Source organism: Bufo bufo, chromosome 1 (assembly GCF_905171765.1).
Source record: "Bufo bufo chromosome 1, aBufBuf1.1, whole genome shotgun sequence".
NCBI lineage: Eukaryota > Metazoa > Chordata > Amphibia > Anura > Bufonidae > Bufo > Bufo bufo.
This window is the reverse complement of record NC_053389.1, coordinates 145,284,867-145,306,515: the sequence shown is the minus strand read 5'-3', so window position 1 is coordinate 145,306,515 and position 21,649 is coordinate 145,284,867. Positions and strand designations below refer to the sequence as shown.

The window sequence follows — 21,649 nt, the reverse complement described above, 5'->3', positions numbered from 1 at the left end:
GATCCATGGATCCGTGGATCCGCAAAACAAATACGGACCTCTTAATGGAGCCTTACAGGGGTGTGATCAATGACAGGGGGGTGATCAATGACAGGGTGGTGATTACCCCATATAGACTCCCTGATCACCCCCCTGTCATTTATCACCCTCCTGTAAGGCTCCATTCAGACATTTTTTTGGCGCAATTTAGCGGAAATTGATGTATTTTTTTGTTTTTGTTTTTTTTTGTTTTTTCTTACAAAGTCTCATATTCCACTAACTTATGACAAAAAATAAAATCTCACATGAACTCACCATATCCCCCACGGAATCCAAATGCGTAAAAATTTTTAGACATTTATATTCCAGACTTCTTCTCACGCTTTAGGGCCCCTAAAATGCCAGGGCAGTATAAATACCCCACATGTGACCCCATTTTGGAAATAAGACACCCCAAGGTATTCCGTGAGGGGCATGGCGAGTTCATAGAAGTTTTTTTTTTTTTGCACAAGTTAGCGGAATTTTTTATTTTTTTTTCTCACAAAGTCTCCCTTTCCGCTAACTTGTGACAAAAAATAAAATTTTACATGAACTCTCCATGCCCCTCTCAAAATACCTTGAGTTATCTTCTTTACAAAATGGGGTCACATGTGGGGTATTTATACTGCCCTGGCATTTTAGGGGCCCTAAAGCTTGAGAAGAAGTCTGGAATATAAATGTCTAAAAAATTGTACGAATTTGGATTCCGTGAGGGGTATGGTGAGTTCATGTGAGATTTTATTTTTTGTCATAAGTTAGTGGAATATGAGACTTTGAAAGAAAAAACAAAACAAAAAAATACATCAATTTCCGCTAACTTGTGCAAAAAAAATGTCTGAATGGAGCCTTACAGGGGGGTGATCAGGGAGTCTATATGGGGTGATCACCACCCTGTCATTGATCACCCCCCTGTCATTGATCACCCCCCTGTAAGGCTCCTTTCAGACGTCCGTATGTGTTTTGCGGATCCGATCCATGGATCCGTGGATCCGCAAAACACATACGGACGTCTGAATGGAGCCTTACAGGGGGGTGATCAGGGAGTCTATATGGGGTGATCACCCCCCTGTCATTGATCACCCCCCTGTAAGGCTCCATTCAGACGTCCGTATGTGTTTTGTGGATCCGATCCATGGATCCGTGTATCCGCAAAACACATACGGACGTCTGAATGGAGCCTTACAGGGGTGTGATCAATGATAGGGGGGGTGATCAGGGAGTCTATATGGGGTGATCAGCACCCTGTCATTGATCACCCCCCTGTCATTGATCACCCCCCTGTAAGGCTCCATTCAGACGTCCGTATGTGTTTTGCGGATCCGATCCATGGATCCGTGGATCCGCAAAACACATACGGACGTCTGAATGGAGCCTTACAGGGGGGTGATCAATGACAGGGGGGTGATCAGGGAGTCTATATGGGGTGATCACCCCCCTGTAAGGCTCCATTCAGACGTCCGTATGTGTTTTGCGGATCCGATCCATGGATCCGTGGATCCGCAAAACACATACGGACCTCTGAATGGAGCCAGCCTTACAGGGGGTGATCAATGACAGGGGGGTGATCAGGGAGTCTATTTGGGCTATATGTCATTGATCACCCCCCTGTAAGGCTCCATTCAGACGTCCGTATGTGTTTTGCGGATCCATGGATCGGATCCGCAAAACACATACGGACGTCTGAATAGCGCCTGACAGGGGGGTGATCAATGACAGGGGGGTGATCAGGGAGTCTAATATGGGTTGATCAGGGGTTAATAAGGGGTTAATAAGTGACAGGGGGGGTGTAGTGTAGTGGTGTTTGGTGCTACTTATTACAGAGCTGCCTGTGTCCTCTGGTGGTCGATCCAAGCAAAAGGGACCACAGGAGGACCAGGTATATTAGACGCTGTTATCAAAACAGCGTCTAATATACCTTTTAGGGGTTAAAAAAATTGCATCTACAGCCTGCCAGCGAACGATCGCTGCTGGCAGGCTGTAGATCAGCTAGTTTACCTCCGGTTCCTGTGAATGCGCGCGCCTGTGTGCGCGCGTTCACAGTAAATCTCGTGTCTCGCGAGAGGACGCACCGGCGCGTCAACCCAGAATAACAGGGCCGCCGCAAAGACGCAATCCTGCGTACGGCGGTCCTGTAGTGGTTAAAGGGGCGAACACTGTGGAGGTCACTATTAAAGGGGCGAGCACTTTGGAGGTCACTGTTAAAAGGGCGGGCATTTTGGAGGATACTGTTAAAGAGGCAGGCAGTGCGGAGGTCACTGTTAAAGGGGAAGGCACTATGGAAGTCACTGTTAAAGAGGCGGGTACTGTGGAGGTCATTGTTAAAGGGGCGGTCACTATGAAGGTAACTGTTAAAGAGGTGGCAAATGTTATAGGGGCAGCACTGTGGAGGTTACTGTTAAAGGGGCAGGCAGTGCGGAGGTCACTGTTAAAGGGGCAGGAATTATGGATGTCACTGTTAAAGAGGCGGGTACTGTGGAGGTCATTGTTAAAAGGGCAGGCACTTTGTAGATCACTGTTAAAGATGCGTTCACTCTTAAAGAGGCGGGCACTGTGGAGGTCACTGTTAAAGGAGCGGGCACTGTGAAGGTCACTGTTAAAGGGGCGGTCACTGTTAAAGGGGGGTTCACTGTGGAGGTCACTGTTAAAGGGGCGGGTACTGTAGAGGTCACTGTTATTGGGTAAATAGTTGATATCTTTTTACGACAATACGTAAACATTAAATGAAATAGATGAAATATACCCATGCAAAGCTGGGTTCTGCTGCTAGTTAGATATACACTCACCTAAAGAATTATTAGGAACACCTGTTCTATTTCTCTTTAATGCAATTATCTAGTCAACCAATCACATGGCAGTTTCTTCAATGCATTTAGGGGTGTGGTCCTGGTCAAGACAATCTCCTGAACTCCAATCTGAATGTCAGAATGGGAAAGAAAGGTGATTTAAGCAATTTTGAGCATGGCATGGTTGTTGGTGCCAGACGGGCCGGTCTGAGTATTTCACAATCTGCTCAGTTACTGGGATTTTCACGCACAACCATTTCTAGGGTTTACAAAGAATGGTGTGAAAAGGGAAAAACATCCAGTATGCGGCAGTCCTGTGGGCAAAAATGCCTTGTGGATGCTAGAGGTCAGAGGAGAATGGGCCGACTGATTCAAGCTGATAGAAGAGCAACGTTGACTGAAATAACCACTCGTTACAACCGAGGTATGCAGCAAAGCATTTGTGAAGCCACAACACGCACAACCTTGAGGTGGATGGGCTACAACAACAGAAGACCCCACCGGGTACCACTCATCTCCACTACAAATAGGAAAAAGAGGCTACAATTTGCACGAGCTCACCAAAATTGGACTGTTGAAGACTGGAAAAATGTTGCCTGGTCTGATGAGTCTCGATTTCTGTTGAGACATTCAAATGGTAGAGTCCGAATTTGGCGTAAACAGAATGAGAACATGTATCCATCCTCTGATGGCTACTTCCAGCAGGATAATGCACCAGGTCACAAAGCTTGAATCATTTCAAATTGGTTTCTTGAACATGACAATGAGTTCACTGTACTAAAATGGCCCCCACAGTCACCAGATCTCAACCCAATAGAGCATCTTTGGGATGTGGTGGAACGGGAGCTTCGCGCCCTGGATGTGCATCCCTCAAATCTCCATCAACTGCAAGATGCTATCCTATCAATATGGGCCAACATTTCTAAAGAATGCTATCAGCACCTTGTGGAATCAATGCCACGTAGAATTAAGGCAGTTCTGAAGGCAAAAGGGGGTCCAACACCGTATTAGTATGGTGTTCCTAATAATTCTTTAGGTGAGTGCATATAAGCTAACTAACTAACTATCTATCTAGTGTAATGACAGAAAAAGCAGAGCACAGCAATGACACTGCTGTCTCTCTAAGATCTACAAAATACTGCAAACAAGGGCTGCTGGGGAGGTTTTTATATACTAAAGGGGTAGGCAACTTTCCTATTGGTTGCTAGGGATGTTGCTAACCTCAGCCAAAGACATTGCAGCCTTCTCATTGGCCCACAAGCAAGAAAGGAGGTTACTTATGAAAAAAAATTCTAGAATATTCGAAATTACGAATATACAGTATATCACTATATTCTAAATATTCGCAAATTCTCGAAGTGCCAATATTCGCAATTAATATTCATGATTCAAATATTCGTGCCCAACACTATTCTTGAGATAGGAGCTAAACATTTAAGGCATATCTTGTGGATATGCAATAAATGTCCAGATGAGTCAACCCTTTTAAATATGAATTATTGTTTTCCAGTCCAAGGGAAAGACTTGAATCCATGCCTGGCTTATGTACTAAGTTAGGGTACTTTCACACTTGCGGCAGAGGATTCCGGCAGGCAGCTCTGTCGCCGGAACTGCCTACCGGATCCGGAAATCTGGACGCAAACGGATGGCATTTGTCAGGCGGATCCGTCTAACAAATGTATTGAAATACCGGATCTGTCGGATTTAATGTTTTTCCCCCACAAATTTAAAGGTCTGTGCATGCGCATACCAGAAGAACGGATCCGTCAATGCGGCAATTTTAATGGCGGATCCGGCACTAATGTATTTCAATGGAAATGAATGTCGGCATTCCGGCAAGGTTTTTTGGCCAGACATAAAAATGCAGCATGCTGCGGTAATTTCTCTGGACAAAAAACTTAAGATGGACTGAACTGATGCATCCTGATGCATACTGAACTGAATGCTCTTCATTCAGGATGCATTAGGATAAAACTGATACTTTCCGGTATTGAGCCCCTGTGATGGAACCCAATACCGGAAAAGAAAAATGCTAGTGTGAACGGTACGTCATGTTTTGGCTCCCGATGCGTCCTGGGTGTATTGTGGCAAACCCGCGCGAGTAGGTACGCAATTGCAGTCAGTTTTAACTGCGATTGCGTTCCGTTGTTTTTATCACGCGGGTGCAATGTGTTTTGCACGCGCATGATAAAAAACTGACTGTGGTACTCAGACCCGAACTTATTCACTGAAGTTCAGGTTTGGGTTCTAGGTTGTGTATATGTAATATTTTCCCTTATAACATGGTTATAAGGGAAAATAATAGCATTCTTAATACAGAATGCTTAGTAAATTAGGGCTGGAGGGGTTAAAAAAGATAATATTTGAACTCCCCTTAATCCACTTGTTCACGCAGCCCGGCTTCTCTTCTGTCTTCATCTGTGAGGAAAAGGACCTGTGGTGACGTCACTGCGCTCATCACATGGTCCATCACATGATCAATCACCATGATTATTATTATTATTATTATTTTTTAACCCCTCCAGCCCTATTTTACTTAGCATTCTGTTTTAAGAATGCTATTATTTTCCCTTATAACCATGTTATAAGGGAAAATAATAATGATCGGGTCCCCATCCTGATCGTCTCCTAGCAACCGTGTGTGAAAATCGCACCGCATCCACACTTGCTTGCTGATGCTTGCGATTTTCACGTAGCCCCATTCATTTCTATGGGGCCTGTGTTGCATGAAAAATGCACAAAGTAGAGCATTCTGTGATTTTCACGCAACGCACAAGTAATGCGTGAAAATCACCGCTCATGTGCACAGCCCCATAGAAATGAATGGGGTCGGATTCAGTGCGGGTGCAATGCGTTCACCTCACGCATTGCACCCACGCGGAAATCTCGCCTGTCTGAAAGAGGCCTTAGAGATGAGCAAAGTTTTGAAAATTTTCATTCAGCTGATTCAGGTATAACCATGCCTAATCATATTCATCCCACTTAGTGGCCCAATCTCAGTGTAAAGGCTTGGAGCTTAAATTGCAGGGATAGTATATCGCCATCTGCATTATGTTCTGGTGCACCCACATTCATAGTTAATTCGTTCTGTAGGTACTTTGCCATCAGTATCACTGGCAGGTATAATTTATTGCCATCTACATCACTGTGCAGTGCATCAATATTCATAGCTAATCCTTTCTGTTAAACAAAAAAAAAAAGCATACAGCCCCCTTCAGTAGAGCCAAAAACCCATGTGCGCCTCTGCAGGAGCTGTGTCCATGTTGTGGCAGTCCAAACACATGCTTTTAATCCCTTCTGTTAGCTGTAGATTTACTGTGCATCAGTATTACAGGTCAATGTTTGTGTCCTGTCTAATTTATCGCCATGGACAGAGAGGGCAGGGTGGTAGTAGTGGCAGTACCAGTGACTGTAGTGGCCCCATAAAAGTGTGGGGGGGGGGGGGGCGGGGGAATGGCAGTGAGGCTGTGTTCACATCACTGTTTATTTTTCCGTTCTTCAGATCTGTCAGAAGAACAGAAAATTGAAAAAAAGAATCCTATATTTTGAGCATCCATAAAGCCTCTTTCAGAAATTCAGTATTTGATGAGTAATTGTAAGCCAAAACCAGGAGTGGGTCCAAAGCAGAGATAAAATGTAATAGAAATGTTTGCATCTCTTCTGTGTTTTGGATCCACTCCTGCTTTTGGCTAGCAAATACTGATCAAATAGTGTTGTAAAATATTGACCATGTGAAAGAGGCCTTATGCTTAATTTGTATCAGCTTTGGCCATTTATGTCTGAAATGCATGCAGAACTTTAATGGCCTCTTTCAAGTGGTCGCTATTTAGTCAGTATTTTGCATTAGGATTTTTAAGCCAAAAACAAATGTACTGGAAATATTTGCATCTCATCTGTGTCTTGAACCCACTCCTGCTTTTGGCCTGTAAAATTCTGATCATATACAGATACAAAATACTTACTGTCTGAAAGAGGACCTACAGATGCTCAAAATGCAGCATCCTTTCATAATTATTTTTTTTTTCTGTTCTTTTGACAGATAAGGCTACTTTCACACTAGCGTTTTAGTTTTCCGGTATTGAGATCCATCATAGGGGCTCGATATCGAAAAAAAAAACGCTTCCATTTTGTCTCCATTTATTGTCAATGGGGACAAAACTGAACGGAACAGAATGAAATGCACCAAAATGCATTCCGTTCCGTTTAGTTGCTTTCCCATACCGGACAGCAAACTGCAACATGTTGTAGTTTGCTTTACGTCCTGGGATGTGGCGCAAGACGAATCCACAATCTGCCACAATAGAAAACGGATCCGTCCTCCATTGACTTTCAATTAAGTACATGACGGATCCGTCTTAAAATGTTAAAGATAATACAACTGGATCCATTCATAACGGATACAGATGGTATTATCAGTAACAGAAGTGTTTTTGCAGAACCTTGCCGGATGCAGTAAAAACACTAGTGTGAAAATAGCCTTAGAAGAGCAGAAAAATAAACGGCAATGTAACATGGACAAACAGGGACAATAGTGGCCACATAACAGAGTGGAGATGAGGGCCAACAGCAGTGGCTGTAACCGGAACAATAGTGACTCCATAACAGAGTGGGGATGAGGGCCAAAAGCAGTGTCAGTTACCGGGACAATAGTGGCCCCATAACAGAGTGGGGATAGGGATCAACAGCAGTGGCAGTAACAGGGACAATAGCGGCCCCTATAAAGGATTGGGGATGGGGGCCAACAGCAGTGGCAGTAACAGGGACAATAGTGGCCCCATAACAGATTGGGGAGGAGGGGCAGTAGTAGTAGCATACAGCACAAGATGGTGGCAGATCACTGTAGTAGCAAAACCAAAAAAAGCAGTGAGATAACAAGGCCCATTGGCATGCTTATCCTTTAAAAAAATTAACATGTACATATTAGTAGGCCAAGAAGCCCAATTGTAAGAATGGCAGTAGCGGTATCAGGCGGGTGGCAGCTTCAGAATAGTGGCTGCAGGATGTGGCCAGTAGCGATGGCCCATTTTGCAGAATATAACGGTGTGGCAGCACACTACAGTATGATCATTAGTCATCAAAGAATGATTTATTCTGTGGCACCGGCATCTGGAAATCCTGGTTGATCCACACCTGATTCATCCCCCGCTGCACTGAACACCTGCTCTGATGCCACACTACTGGCCGGGCATGAAAGCATGCCCATGGCAATCTTGGCCAGTTGTGGCCACACTTTAAGTTTTCATGTACAGGACATCTTGAATCATGGGTGACAGGGTGCAGTCCAAGTATGCCGCCACCTGCTGGTTGAGGATCTGCTGCATCTCCTGTTGCTGCTGGAGGTTTCTTCAGTAGGTGGCTGAAGAAAATGTCTCATCATAGAATTCAGACTGAAGTCGCTGCGTATGGAGCTGGTACTGCTCCTGCAACCCACCCCCAGGCATAACATTGGAGTATGAGCGCAGAGGGTCCCTCCAGTCAGACCTTCATGAGGACGGTGATGGTGCTTGTAGGCATTAGTGATGAGCGGCATAGGCAATATTATAAATTTGCGAATTCTAGAATTCCAGTCATTATTTTCGCGATTGCTCAAATCGGCACTAACGATGCGCAATACATGCAACTTCACATTTTATCAGGTCTGAGTAGATATTACTGATTGGTACACTAAGTATTGTTGTGACATCACAGCTCTATGTCTGTAGCATGTATGTATGGACAGCAGAGAAACAGTAAATCCTATTATATTACCTAACACCCTGCACTATCATCTACACTATATCACTATCTAACCTACACTGACTATCTCCCACTAACTATCTGCATTATATGTATGAGCTAACTAACTATCTAATGTACTGTAATTGGATAAGGAATATGAGCCAGATGAAAGCACAGAACACAGTAATGTCACTGCTCTCTCTTTCTCAGAACTGCAAAAAAAACTGCAGAAAATGGCTGCTGGGGAGGTTCTTATATAGTAAAGGGGTAGGCAACTTTCCCATTGGTTGCTAGTGATGTTTCTAAGCTCTGACAAAGATATTGCAGCCTTCTCATTGGCCTAGAAGCAAGAAGGGAGGTTACTGATGAAAAAAAAAATCTAGAATATTCGCGATTCCGAAGATATAGCCCTATATTCTACATCTTCGCCAATTCTTGAAGTGTTGATATTCGCGATAAAAATTCACGATTAGAATATTCGCGTTAAAGTCATCTGTGTCGTTTTTGTCATCACCCTCCAGCTCCTCCTGCTCCCATCCTGTTGTTTGGGCAGATAAACCACCTAGTTGTGTGTAAAATTCCTACATGTGTTGACGCAGGACCGTTGGGCCAACAGTAGCATCCTGGCCACAGCCACCATTTTAGAAAAAAATTATTTATTACCACGAAGCAAGAGGACATTTGGATTCATGGTGAATCAAATTTTTCCTAAACTTCGGATTGAATTCCACTTCGGATGCTTTGATTCGCTCAACACTAGTTATATTGCTTCCCTTCAGCAGAACCCATTATAACATGGTACCTATGGGTGAGAATACTGGGGGAAATTTTTTAAAGTGGTGTAAAGCCAATAGCAACAATCAAATTCCACCTTTCATTTTCCAAAGGAGCTGTGAAAAATGAAAGAAAGAATCTGATTGGTTGCTATGGGCAACTAAGCCAAGTCTACTTTACACCACTTTGATAAATCTTCCCCACTGACTAAATTTGAACTGAAACAGAGTAGCAGTGCAAGAATAAAGTAGATAAAGATATACTGCCTAAATATTTTCTACATCTGCTTCATATCTTTTGTACACTAGAAATTACAAGAATGACAGTAGGTTTCCCCCAATATGTGGACAAATCCTTTACCTGTTTCCTTCTGTGTCTACATGAAGTTTTGCTGCATGGCTCCAATCAAATGCTCCTGTACGTGCGTCCACCCATCTTTTCAGCTCCATGATGCATCGGTCACTGGCCTTGAGCACTATGATGTCTTTGAAAAACTCACAGGATGAATACAGATGATAAGGTATAGAACCAATGCTGAGGTCAATCAAGATATCTCCTTTAATATGACCTGCAAAAAAAAAAATATATCTAAATATTGAAATTTCTAACATATCTGTAAAAACCTAAAAACATATTGTGGATTAAGAATGACTTACTGTCTATGTGTCTACATTACATCTATATTCCAGAAAAATATACAAACATGAATTTCCAAATGTCCAAAAATAAGGACAGCAGCAAAATCTTTAAATGTTCTTGTAGATTTGGTGATATTATTATTATTATTATTATTATTATTATTATTATTATTATTATTAGCGTTGTTTTTCCACATTTGGCCCCCTTGAAAAATACACAGATCACAAAGTTACCCTTTGCAGGGACACTTAACTATCATCTATAATCTCTTTGGAACTCAAAAGGTACATCCACACTTCAAGGTTTCCTAAAGCAGTTTAGGAAGCCATATTAAAGAGTGGACAAGTGGACCGTAACAGAAGAGAAAGAAAGATACTAAGCTGTATAATACACCTAGCAAGCAATGCTGTACTCCTTGCTCTTAAGCCTGTACTGTATCATCTCTGCTGTAGATACACGGCAGTCCTGTCTTTAAAGGCATCGATTCACTATTTATTTGTCCGTTCACCTCACAAAAAATTAAACAAAAAGTGATCAAAAAGTCATACACACTCCAAAATTAAAAGAAAAAACGACAGATCATTAGAGATGTCCCGAACTATTCGCCGGCGAACAGTTCCCGGCACACATTTCTTGTTCGCGTTCGCCGTGGCGGGCGAACATATGCGATGTTCGGTCCGCCCCCTATACGTCATCATTGAGCAAACTTTGACCCTGTACCTCACAGTCAGCAGACACATTCCAGCCAATCAGCATACCCTCCCTCCCAGACCCTCCCACCTCCTATAAAAAAGCAAGGACGGCAGCCCTCTTAGATTCATTCTGAAGCTGCAGTGTTAGTGAGAGCAGGGAGAGTGCTGCTGCTGCTGAATTAATAGGGAGATCGTTAGCTAGGCCAGTGTTCTGTGACCACTCCAGTCCTCAAAGACTCATCTGCTGTAAGGACAGCGTCCTGACAGCACCCCAAAAAGCCCTTTTTAGGGATGGTACATCAGTCTGCTTTTATTTATTTTTTCTATATATATATATTGCAGTTGCCTGCCCGTGTGTGAGAGGCCACAGGCCCACAGACTGTACTGTGTGCACACCACTCATATCGGGTGGCACAGTACCTTGCAGATAAAAAAGTCATACAATTTTTCCTCTGTAATATAATTGCAGTTGCCTGCCAGTGAGTGTCAGGCCCACAGACTGTACTGTGCCCACTGCCCACCACTCATATAGGGTGGCACAGTACCTTGCAGATAAAAAAGTCATTTATTTTTTTCTCTGTAATATAATTGCAGTTGCCTGCCAGTGAGTGTCAGGCCCACTGACTGTACTGTGCCCACTGCCCACCACTCATATAGGGTGGCACATTACCTTGCACGCATAGTACCACTAATCTAAAAGAAAATGACAGGCACAGGCAGGCCACCCCGCAGGGGCCGTCGTGGTCATGGTGCTATGATTTCCTTTGGCCCTACAATAATGCCCAATGTTCAGAGGCACGTACCCTGAACTCGAAAAATTCAGAGGACATAGTTGACTGGCTTACACAGGACACCCAATCTTCTACAGCTTCCGCTCGGAACCTTGATGCACCATACTCCTCCAGCTCAGCTTCGGGTACCTCTCAAGTTACCACTCGCCCACCTGCCGCCACCACCAACACTAGCACCACAGCCGCTTCACTTGATCTGTCAGAGGAGTTATTTACACATCAGTTGGAAGAAATGAGTGATGCGCAACCATTTATTGCCAGAGGATGTAGATAACATGGATATGTCTCAGTCAGGCAGCATTACACACATGGACGTATGGTGTGATGATGATGATGTTGTACCCGCTGCTGCTTCCTTTGCTGAGTTGTCAGATACAAGTGAAGTGGTTGATGATGATGATGTGTTTGTGGATGTCACGTGGGTGCCCGCTCGAAGAGAAGAAGAACAGGGGGAAAGTTCAGATAATGAGACAGAGAGGAGGAGGAGGAGATGAGTTGGAAGCAGGGGGAGGTCGTCGCAAGGAGCTAGTGGCACAGTCAGACAGCATATATCGGCACCCGGGGTTAGCCAGACAGCACGCCAATCAACGCATGCTGTTGCCACCACCAGAATGCAGTCATTGCAAAGCTCAGCAGAGTGGCATTTTTTTGTGTGTCTGCCTCTGACAACAGTGATGCCATTTGCAACCTGTGCCAAAAGAAACTGAGTCATGGGAAGTCCAACACCCACCTAGGTACAACTGCTTTTCGAAAGCACATGATCTCACATCACTAACGCCTATGGGATCAACACATGAGTACAAGCAGCAAACAAACTCAAAGCCACCATCCTCCTCCTGGTCCAGCATCTTCAGCAACGTCAACCACTGCTGTCCTCCTTGCCCCCTCTCAACCACCCGCCACTCCGCCTCTGACCTTCAGCAGTTCCTGCTCATCTGCCCACAGTCAGGTGTCTGTTAAGGAAATGTTTCAGCGTAAGAAGCCAATGTCACAGAGTCACCCCCTGGCCCGGCATCTGACAGCTGGCTTGTCGGAGCTCTTAGCCCGTTAGCTTTTACCATACAAGCTGGTGGAGTCTGAGGCCTTCAAAAAATTTGTAGCTATTGGGACACCGCAGTGGAAGGTACCCGGCCGAATTTTTTTGTTCACAAAAGGCAATCCCCAACCTGTACTCTATTGTGGAAAAGTCATGGCATGTCTGGCACACAGTGTTGGGGCAAGGATCCATCTGACCACTGATACCTGGTCTGCAAAGCACGGTCAGGGCAGGTATATCGCGTACACTGCGCATTGGTAAACCTACTGATGGCTGCCAAGCATGGAATGCGTGGCTCTGCAGCGGAGTTGGTGACACCGCCACGACTTGCAGGCAGGCCTGCTGCCACCTCCTCTACTCCTCCTACTCCATCCTCTTCGCTTACCTCCTCGGCTGAGTCCTCTTCTGCTGCTGCGTCTTGCTCCACATCAACTGCACCCCCCCAGCTCCCCAGGGGCTATTTCACATCCCGGATACGACAGTGTCACGCCGTTTTGGGGTTGACTTGCCTGAAAGCAGAGAGTCACACCGGACCAGCACTCCTGTCCGTCCTGAACGCACAGGTGGATCAGTGGCTGATCCCGCACAAACTGGAGAGCAGCAAAGTGGTGTGTGACAACGGAAGCAATCTGTTGGCAGCATTGAATTTGGGCAAGTTGACACATGTGCCGTGCATGGCACATGTGTTGAATCTGATCGTACAACGCTTTGTGTATAAGTATCCAGGCTTACAGGACATCAAGCAGGCCAGGAAGGTGTGTGGCCATTTCAGGTGTTCCTACACGGCCATTGCGCACTTCTCCGATATTCAGCGGCGAAACAACATGCCATTTGAGGCGCTTGATTTGCGACAGCCCGACACGTTGGAATTCAACACTCCTAATGTTCGACCGCCTGCTCCAACAAGAAAAAGCCATCAACGAGTATTTGTATGACCGGGGTGCTAGGACAGCCTCTGCGGAGCTGGGTATTTTTTTGCCACGTTACTGGACACTCATGCACAATTCCTGTAGGCTCATGCGTCCTTTTAAGGGGGTGACAAACCTAGTCAGTCGCACCGAAGGCACCATCAGCGACCTCATCCCATTTGTTTTCTTCCTGGAGCGTGCCCTGCGAAGAGGGCTGGATCAGGCCGTAGATGAGCGTGAAGAGGAAGAGTTGTGGTCACCATCACCACCAGAAACAGCCTTATCATCATCGCTTGCTGGACCTGCGGCAACGCTGGAAGAGGAGTCTGAGTAAGAGGAGTCAGAGGAGGAATGTGGCTTTGAGGAGGAGGAAGACCAACCACAGTAGGCATCCCAGGGTGCTCGTTGTCACCTATCTGGGACCCGTGGTGTTGTACGTGGCTGGGGGGAAGAACGGACCTTCAATGAGATCAGTGAGGACGAGTAACGGGACATGAGTAGCTCGGCATCCAACCTTGTGCAAATGGGGTCTTTCATGCTGTCATGCCTGTTGAGGGACCCTCGTATAAAAAGGCTGAAGGAGAACGACCTGTACTGGGTGGCCACGCTACTAGACCCCCGGTATAAGCAGAAAGTGGCTGAAATGTTACCGAATTACCGGAAGTCGGAAAAGGTTGCAGCAGTTCCAAAACAAGTTAAAAAGTATGCTTTACACAGCGTATAAGGGTAATGTCACAGCACAACGGGATTCTAACAGGGGAAGAGGTGAAAGTAATCCTCCTCCTACCACGACCACGCCGGCAAGGACAGGACGCTTTACAGACGTGCTGTTGATGGAGGACATGCAGAGCTTTTTAAGTCCTACGCATCGCCACAGCCCTTCGGGGTCCACCCTCAGAGAACGACTCGACCGACAGGTAGCAGACTACCTCGCCTTAACTGCAGATATCGACACTCTGAGGAGCGATGAACCCCTTGACTACTGGATGTGCAGGCTTGACCTGTGGCTTGAGCTATCCCAATAGAACTTCTGGCCTGCCCCGCTTCAAGTGTCCTGTCAGAAAGGACCTTCAGTGCAGCAGGAGGTATTGTCACTGAGAAGAGAAGTCGCCTCGGTCAAAAAAGTGTTGATTACCTCACCTTTATTAAGATGAATGAGGCATGGATCCCGAAGGGACTGACAGTGGGGGATGCATTTGACTAAAAAAGGCCTGATGAGATGCCTTGGGCTAAAAATGGTCCCCACGCCGGATGACTTGCGTGACTTCTCCGCCACCAACTAGGGTTCAAGCCGCAATGTTTTAGTACACTTTCTGCCTGGAAAACATCAATTTTTCAGGTATGAGTACATGCCTAATTTTTCTGGCCTCTGGTGCTGCACTGTGGCTGCAAAAACAAAACGAAAAAAAAAGGCACATACATGTGTCAATTCCCCTTCATGATCGTTACCTTGTTGTGGTGAAGGGGCTTGCGTATCAAAATGAAGCGATCACTTCTATGAGTGTGTTGGCAATGTTGGTACACCCCAGATGATAAGGTTGTTGCTTCATTGTGAACAGACCAAAAGCAATCGGCTGGATAATTTTTCATAGAAAAAACATTAATTTTCTTTGTGATCATCTAAGGTGATAATTAAAGCCTACTAGGCCAACAATGGGCCCACACTGTTTTCTGGGTCACTTAACTGTCACTGAACTACCTCAGCACGACCATAGGCTTTGAAAAACTGCCATCGCCTGCAATCTCCCGAACGTGCGCACGAGCACAGTCATCACTACATTAAGATTGACGCATAGAGGAATAAAATTTATGTCATGAGTGTGTCAACTATTGACAACTCTTTGCGGTTGTTTGCGGTGCGTTAAACGGGGAGTTTGGTCTGTCAGAGTTTGGTCTGTCAGAGTTTGGTCTGTCAGAGTTTGGTCTGTCACTGAAGCGGGCGTAACCCTTACACTACCTGATCGATACAACATCATACCTGATCGTATACACACACTGGATGTTTTAAAGCACAATATGCCAAACAATTTAGGAATGTTAGGTGATTTATGCCCTTTATGGATTAAAACCCAACTCTGCGTCGACTACGTAATTTTCCATGGGAGTTTTGCCATGGATCCCCCTCCTGCATGCCACAGTCCAGGTGTTAGTCTCCTTGAAACAACTTTTCCATCACTATTGTGGCCAGAAAGAGTCCCTGTGGGTTTTAAAATTCGCCTGCCTATTGAAGTCTATAGCGGTTCGCGAACATTTGCGTAAATTCACGTCCGCCGTTTGCGAACGGAAAATTTTAGGTTCGCAACATCTCTACAGATCATCCTGCAAACAATAAGTCCTTACACAACTCCGCAGACTTAACCATATAACATTTTGGGAGTCAGAATATGGCGGTGAAAAGAAAAATAAATTCCAAATGCTTTTTTTTTTCTATATTAAAACACAAGAAATAACTAGTTAAATGTGGTATTGCTGTAATTTCACTGACCCAAAGAATGAAGAGAACTGGTCAGTTTAACCCCATAGGGAACACCACAAAAACCAAACCCATGAAACTGTAGCTAAATTAATATTTTTTTTCTAATTTCACCCCATTTGAAATTTTAATAACAGAAAAGTTATGGCTCTGTGACTGCAGGGAAAGAGAAACGAAAACATAAAAATGTAAAATCGCAAAAATCGCAGGGTCCTGAAGGGGTTAACTACCTACACTCCGAAGTCGGTTCCTTCATAACTTCGGAATAATACTGTACGAAGATATGTCGGAACTGAAGCTAAGTTCAGTTTCAAGGTTCAAAGTGGTTTTCCACTTTAAAATCAATTACCGAAGTTATTCAACAAAGTCAAACGCAACTTCACGAATAACTAACTTCGGCTCATCGGAGTCCAAATATTCTAATACTGTACAGAGATGGATCTATGTGCAGTATTAATCCGAAGTTATGAACTAAGTGACTTCTGATGTAACATCCGCTCATCACTAGTGTAAACTTTTAAAGTGCATCTGTCAGCACATTTGGACCTATAAAACTGGCTGACTTGTTACATGTGCGCTTGGCAGCTGAAGGTCTCTGTGTTGGTCCCATGTTCATATGTGTCCACATTGTTGAAAAAAAGTTGTTTTAATATATGCAAATGAGCCATTAGTTGCTATTACACCTAGAGGCTCTGCTCTCACTGCAACTGCTGTGCCCTCTCCACTTTGATTGATAGGGCCAGGCAGTGGAAATGTCATCATGTCTGGCCCTAACTTCCCCTGAAGTCTCACATTATGCTATGTACTTCAGTATCCAGTGCAGGTGTAGTATAGAAAAAAGGTTTGCAGTACAGAAAACAGCTACCAGCGAGCCTCTTTCCTGTACTGTGCATGTGTAAACAGGATCATGTTTACACTGCCTGACCCTGCCGAAGTCAGCGTCGTCTTTAATATTGATTGGACCCTGGCCAAGAGGGAGAACGCAAGTGCCGCTGCCACATTCATGGGTCCATATTATATTAACTAAGTAGCAGGACATGTAGGGCATACATGGGGGAATCTCCCTGCACTTACTATTATATATGGGCACTACTCTGTTGCGCCGCTGTGGCCCCCGTTACAATATCCCCCGCTGTATGGTAAGTAACAGCATCGGAACACCAGGGAGGAGACATCAGATTTTCTCTGAGGGTGTTCCTTCTCCCAGGGAGAAAAAGAAACTCACCTTCTCTCTGCGACGTTCTGTACTCGATTGGACAGCGCTACAGCCAGAGAGAAGGAACGCCCAGGGAGAAAAGCTGATGTCTTCTCCCTGGTTTTCCGATGCTGTTACTTAGCTTACAGCACGGGAGAATGTAACGGGGGCCACAGCGGCGCAACAAAGTGGCACCCAGAAATAATAGTAAATGCAGGGACATCCTCCAAGTATGCCCTACATGTTCTGCTACTTAGTTAATAAAGTATGGACTAGAGTTGAACGGACACCTGGATGTTCGGGTTCGACGGGTTCGGCCGAACTTCACAAAAAAGTTCGAGTTCAGGACCCGACCTTGACCTGAACTTGACCCCGAACCCGAACCCCATTGAAGTCAATGGGGACCCGAACTTTGGAGCACTAAAATGGCTCTAAAAAAGTCATGGAAAGGGCTAGAGGGCTGCAAATAGGAGCATGTGGATATGGAAATGACTTAAAAAACATAATATACATAAAAATAAAAAATAATAATCTAGATCTTAGAGGACGAGGTCCATATGGAGTAGGAGGTTGAGGAGACGGTGGATGTGGCGGTGTAGGTGGAAGCGGCGGTAGAGGAGGAGGTAGCCTACACTGCTTTTTGGTTTTATTTATTAAATGTGATCGAGCGGAAATGTGGGACAAATTATTGAAGCTGAAGGTTCCAGGTAAAGGAGGGGGCGCGCGGCAATTACCCACTCCCGACTCGGGAGTGACGATAAATAACAATACAACGAGAAAAATGTCGCACTAAAATAAGGTGGAGATCCAAACAGAGGTGCTCCCACTAACAGACAACACCCGGTCTGAAAAAAGTGAATAATATAAGAAATTGAAGTGGGGCACACTCTAAAAGCATAAGGATCTTTATTAATACACAGTTAGTAACAGTCAATAAAAAATTGTTCACAATAAAATGTCGGCATGGATAAGGTGATAATAATAAATAAGAAGCGGCAGATAAAGTGTTAATAAACAACAGTAAAATAGATAATACAATTTTAGACACAATAAATGAGTGAAAAATAAAATATATTAAATCTGATGATATAATTCAATAAATATAGATCCCAATAATATATATACCATAAGAGGGTAAAATATTATATTCGAATGTCCGATGATAATTGTATGGGATAGTTCTCTGATTATGCTTAATAAGCTATTCCGTGTGTGGTAAAGAGTCCCAATAATAAATATGATCCTCTCCTTATGACCAGTCCTTTATAGCAACTAAAATAGTCAAAGTTCCAAGCATAAACAGCCTGTAGGGTTTTGTTAGATAATGATTTAGGCTGTTTGCATGCACAGCGGCGTCCCGCTGTATTTCATATAGAAAGCGATCGCTAGTGAGAGAACTGCAAGATCTTACCCGAGGGTCTTTATATGCTGAATGGTGGGGCCTCGACTCTGAGTGTCTCTCCCAACTCCGGTCTCAAGGGCTGGTATCCGGATTCAAATTTGGCGCCAGTGAGGTTGGTTTGCTCCACGAGGTTTAGTTGTATATCGTGTCGTGGCGTTCCAATCAGCTCGGCGGTCCGCTGGTTAAGCAGTTATATCCAGATTCCAAATTTCCTCGGTCTTGCGATGTCTCTCTTCCTGATGGGGGGATTTACACCAGACGCGTTTCGGGGATTTAGAAATGACCCCTTCCTCAGTGGTAACCACTGAGGAAGGGGTCATTTCTAAATCCCCGAAACACGTCTGGTGTAAATCCCCCCATCAGGAAGAGAGACATCGCAAGACCGAGGAAATTTGGAATCTGGATATAACTGCTTAACCAGCGGACCGCCGAGCTGATTGGAACGCCACGACACGATATACAACTAAACCTCGTGGAGCAAACCAACCTCACTGGCGCCAAATTTGAATCCGGATACCAGCCCTTGAGACCGGAGTTGGGAGAGACACTCAGAGTCGAGGGCCCACCATTCAGCATATAAAGACCCTCGGGTAAGATCTTGCAGTTCTCTCACTAGCGATCGCTTTCTATATGAAATACAGCGGGACGCCGCTGTGCATGCAAACAGCCTAAATCATTATCTAACGAAACCCTACAGGCTGTTTATGCTTGGAACTTTGACTATTTTAGTTGCTATAAAGGACTGGTCATAAGGAGAGGATCATATTTATTATTGGGACTCTTTACCACACACGGAATAGCTTATTAAGCATAATCAGAGAACTATCCCCGCAATTATCATCGGACATTCGAATATAATATTTCACCCTCTTATGGTATATATATTATTGGGATCTATATTTATTGAATTATATCATCAGATTTAATATATTTTATTTTTCACTCATTTATTGTGTCTAAAATTGTACTATCTATTTTACTGTTGTTTATTAATACTTTATCTGCCGCTTCTTATTTATTATTATCACCTTATCCATGCCGACATTTTATTGTGAACAATTTTTTATTGACTGTTACTAACTGTGTATTAATAAAGATCCTTATGCTTTTAGAGTGTGCCCCACTTCAATTTCTTAAATAACAATACAGTACTCTTAAGATGCCCTGTTATTGGAATGATTAATAAAAAATTATAGGCAATGTCACTTGGGTATATTTCGGATTTGGAAACGTTAGCCAGTAGAGGCCCTGCTTCGTTGACTCTAGATAACTTCTGCCTGATCGCACGTCCCTGTGACGTCCATGATCCATTTGGATATTTTCTCTATCAACTTTCGATGTTCTTTTCTGCGCCTACCATGTTGATCGCGGTTAACGGCAAATCAGGGTTCCACGCTGGAGAGGGGGCGTGAGAAAGAGATACCACATCCAAGGGAGGTCAATGGCTGAAATGTGATCGAGCGGAAATGTGGGACAAGTTGTTAAAGTTGAAGCATTGAATGAAAGGAGGGGGCGCGCGTTAATTAAAGACAAATTTTAGAAATTTAATTCCCTGTCACCTATGCAGAGCACGGGTTTTACATCGCCAAAAATTGGTTAATGTCACCTACCAATGGAACAGACGATTTTAAAAAATTTCGGTCCCTGTCAACTATGCAGAGCAGGGGATTATTCACGGCAAAACTGGGTTCATGTCACCCACCAATTGAACAGACGATTTTACAAATATTAGGTTCTTGTCACCTATGCAGAGCAGGGGTTTGTATACGGCAAAATTAGTAAAATGTCACCTGACAATGTAACTGACGATTTTTTTAAATGTATTTCCCTGTCACCTATGCAGAGCAGGGGTTTATTCACGGCAAAAATGATAAAATGTCACCCAAGAATGTAACAGACGCTTTTGCACCCTGCTCCCTCTTTTGCTGTGCTGGTGCCTCTGTGCAACCACCGCCTCTTCCTCCAAACTAGACAGGTCACTCGCATGACCTTGATTCCATGTGGGGTCTAGTATCTCATCATCCTCCACATCATCTTCCACCCACTCTTTACCCCTGCCCTCCTTGTCGGTCGGCATACTGCAGAAAGCCGCAGCAGTTGGCATCTGTGTTTTGTCATCATCAGACGTGCTGCATTGGTCTTTCCATGTCCTCATTCTGAAACATAAGTGGTTGGGCATCAGTGACCTCAATTTCTTCAACTTCTGGTGCAGGGCTATGAGGATGGCCCTGGGAAACCCTGCTAGCAGAGTCATCAAAAAGCAGAAGAGACTGCTGCATGACTTGGGACTCAGACTGCTTGGCTGATTTGCAAGGGGGTGAGGTGAAAGACTGATGGACATCAGCTGCAGGTGCCAACTCTAATCTTTCAGCAGGAGACTTGGTGGGAGACAATGTGAAGGAACTGGAGATATTGTCAGCAACCCAATCTACTATCGCCTATACTTGTTCTGGCCTCACCATTCGTAGAGCCGCATTAGGCCCGACCAAAAAACACTGAAGGTTCTGTCGCCTACTCACACCTGAGGAAGGTGTTTCACTTGTGCGTGTAGCTGGCACAGATTGACAACGTCCTCTCCCTGCAACAGAAGCTCCACCAGCAACACCACGACGGGGGCCACATCCTTAGTTTGATGTTCTCCTCATTCTCCGCAAATTTAGGATCTTGCCCAAAATGGGTGTTTTTTTAATAACAGAATATAACAACAATATCTAACACTTGTATTTCACACTGACAAATGCAACAAAGGCCCCAGATGTAGGATATTGCCAAAAATGGGTGTTTTTTTAAACCCAGAATATTATTGCAGTATTTCAAGCTTGTATTTCACACTGTGATAAAAAGAAAAAGAAAACAAAACGAGCGGCACTCACCGTTGATAGGCAGGTTACTTTATTCCATGGCAGGAGGGGGGTGCAAGGGTTGCAGATACAGCAGCAAATAAGCAACAGCCGTTTCGCGCGTGTATGCGCTTCTTCTGGCTTTCCAACACTGAAGAGGTCACGGCACCTTCTTATAGTGCACAGGAAGCCGCATCATCACAGTAATATGCTTAATTACTAAGTAATCAACACCTGGCCTCTCAAGAGGGAGGGCAGGGATTACAGTCAGGCGGGACCTCTTCAATGATGTAAGGTGCATATGTGAACATACATAAACCAATAAGAACAAATCAAAATACGAAAATACAATAAGCAAGAGTGGTTCATTACAAAAATAC

General features: G+C 44.5%; 1 protein-coding gene across 1 annotated transcript in view; it reads right to left on the bottom strand.

Annotated features, from left to right (window-relative positions):
* Positions 1-21,649, bottom strand: part of LOC120999292 (nicotinamide N-methyltransferase-like) — a 92,811-nt gene that overhangs the window by 35,198 nt on the left and 35,964 nt on the right. Inside the window, exon 2 of the mRNA XM_040430167.1 lies at positions 9,654-9,861. Coding sequence (XP_040286101.1) covers positions 9,654-9,861 — 208 coding nt within the window. The remainder of the gene's footprint in view (positions 1-9,653; positions 9,862-21,649) is intronic.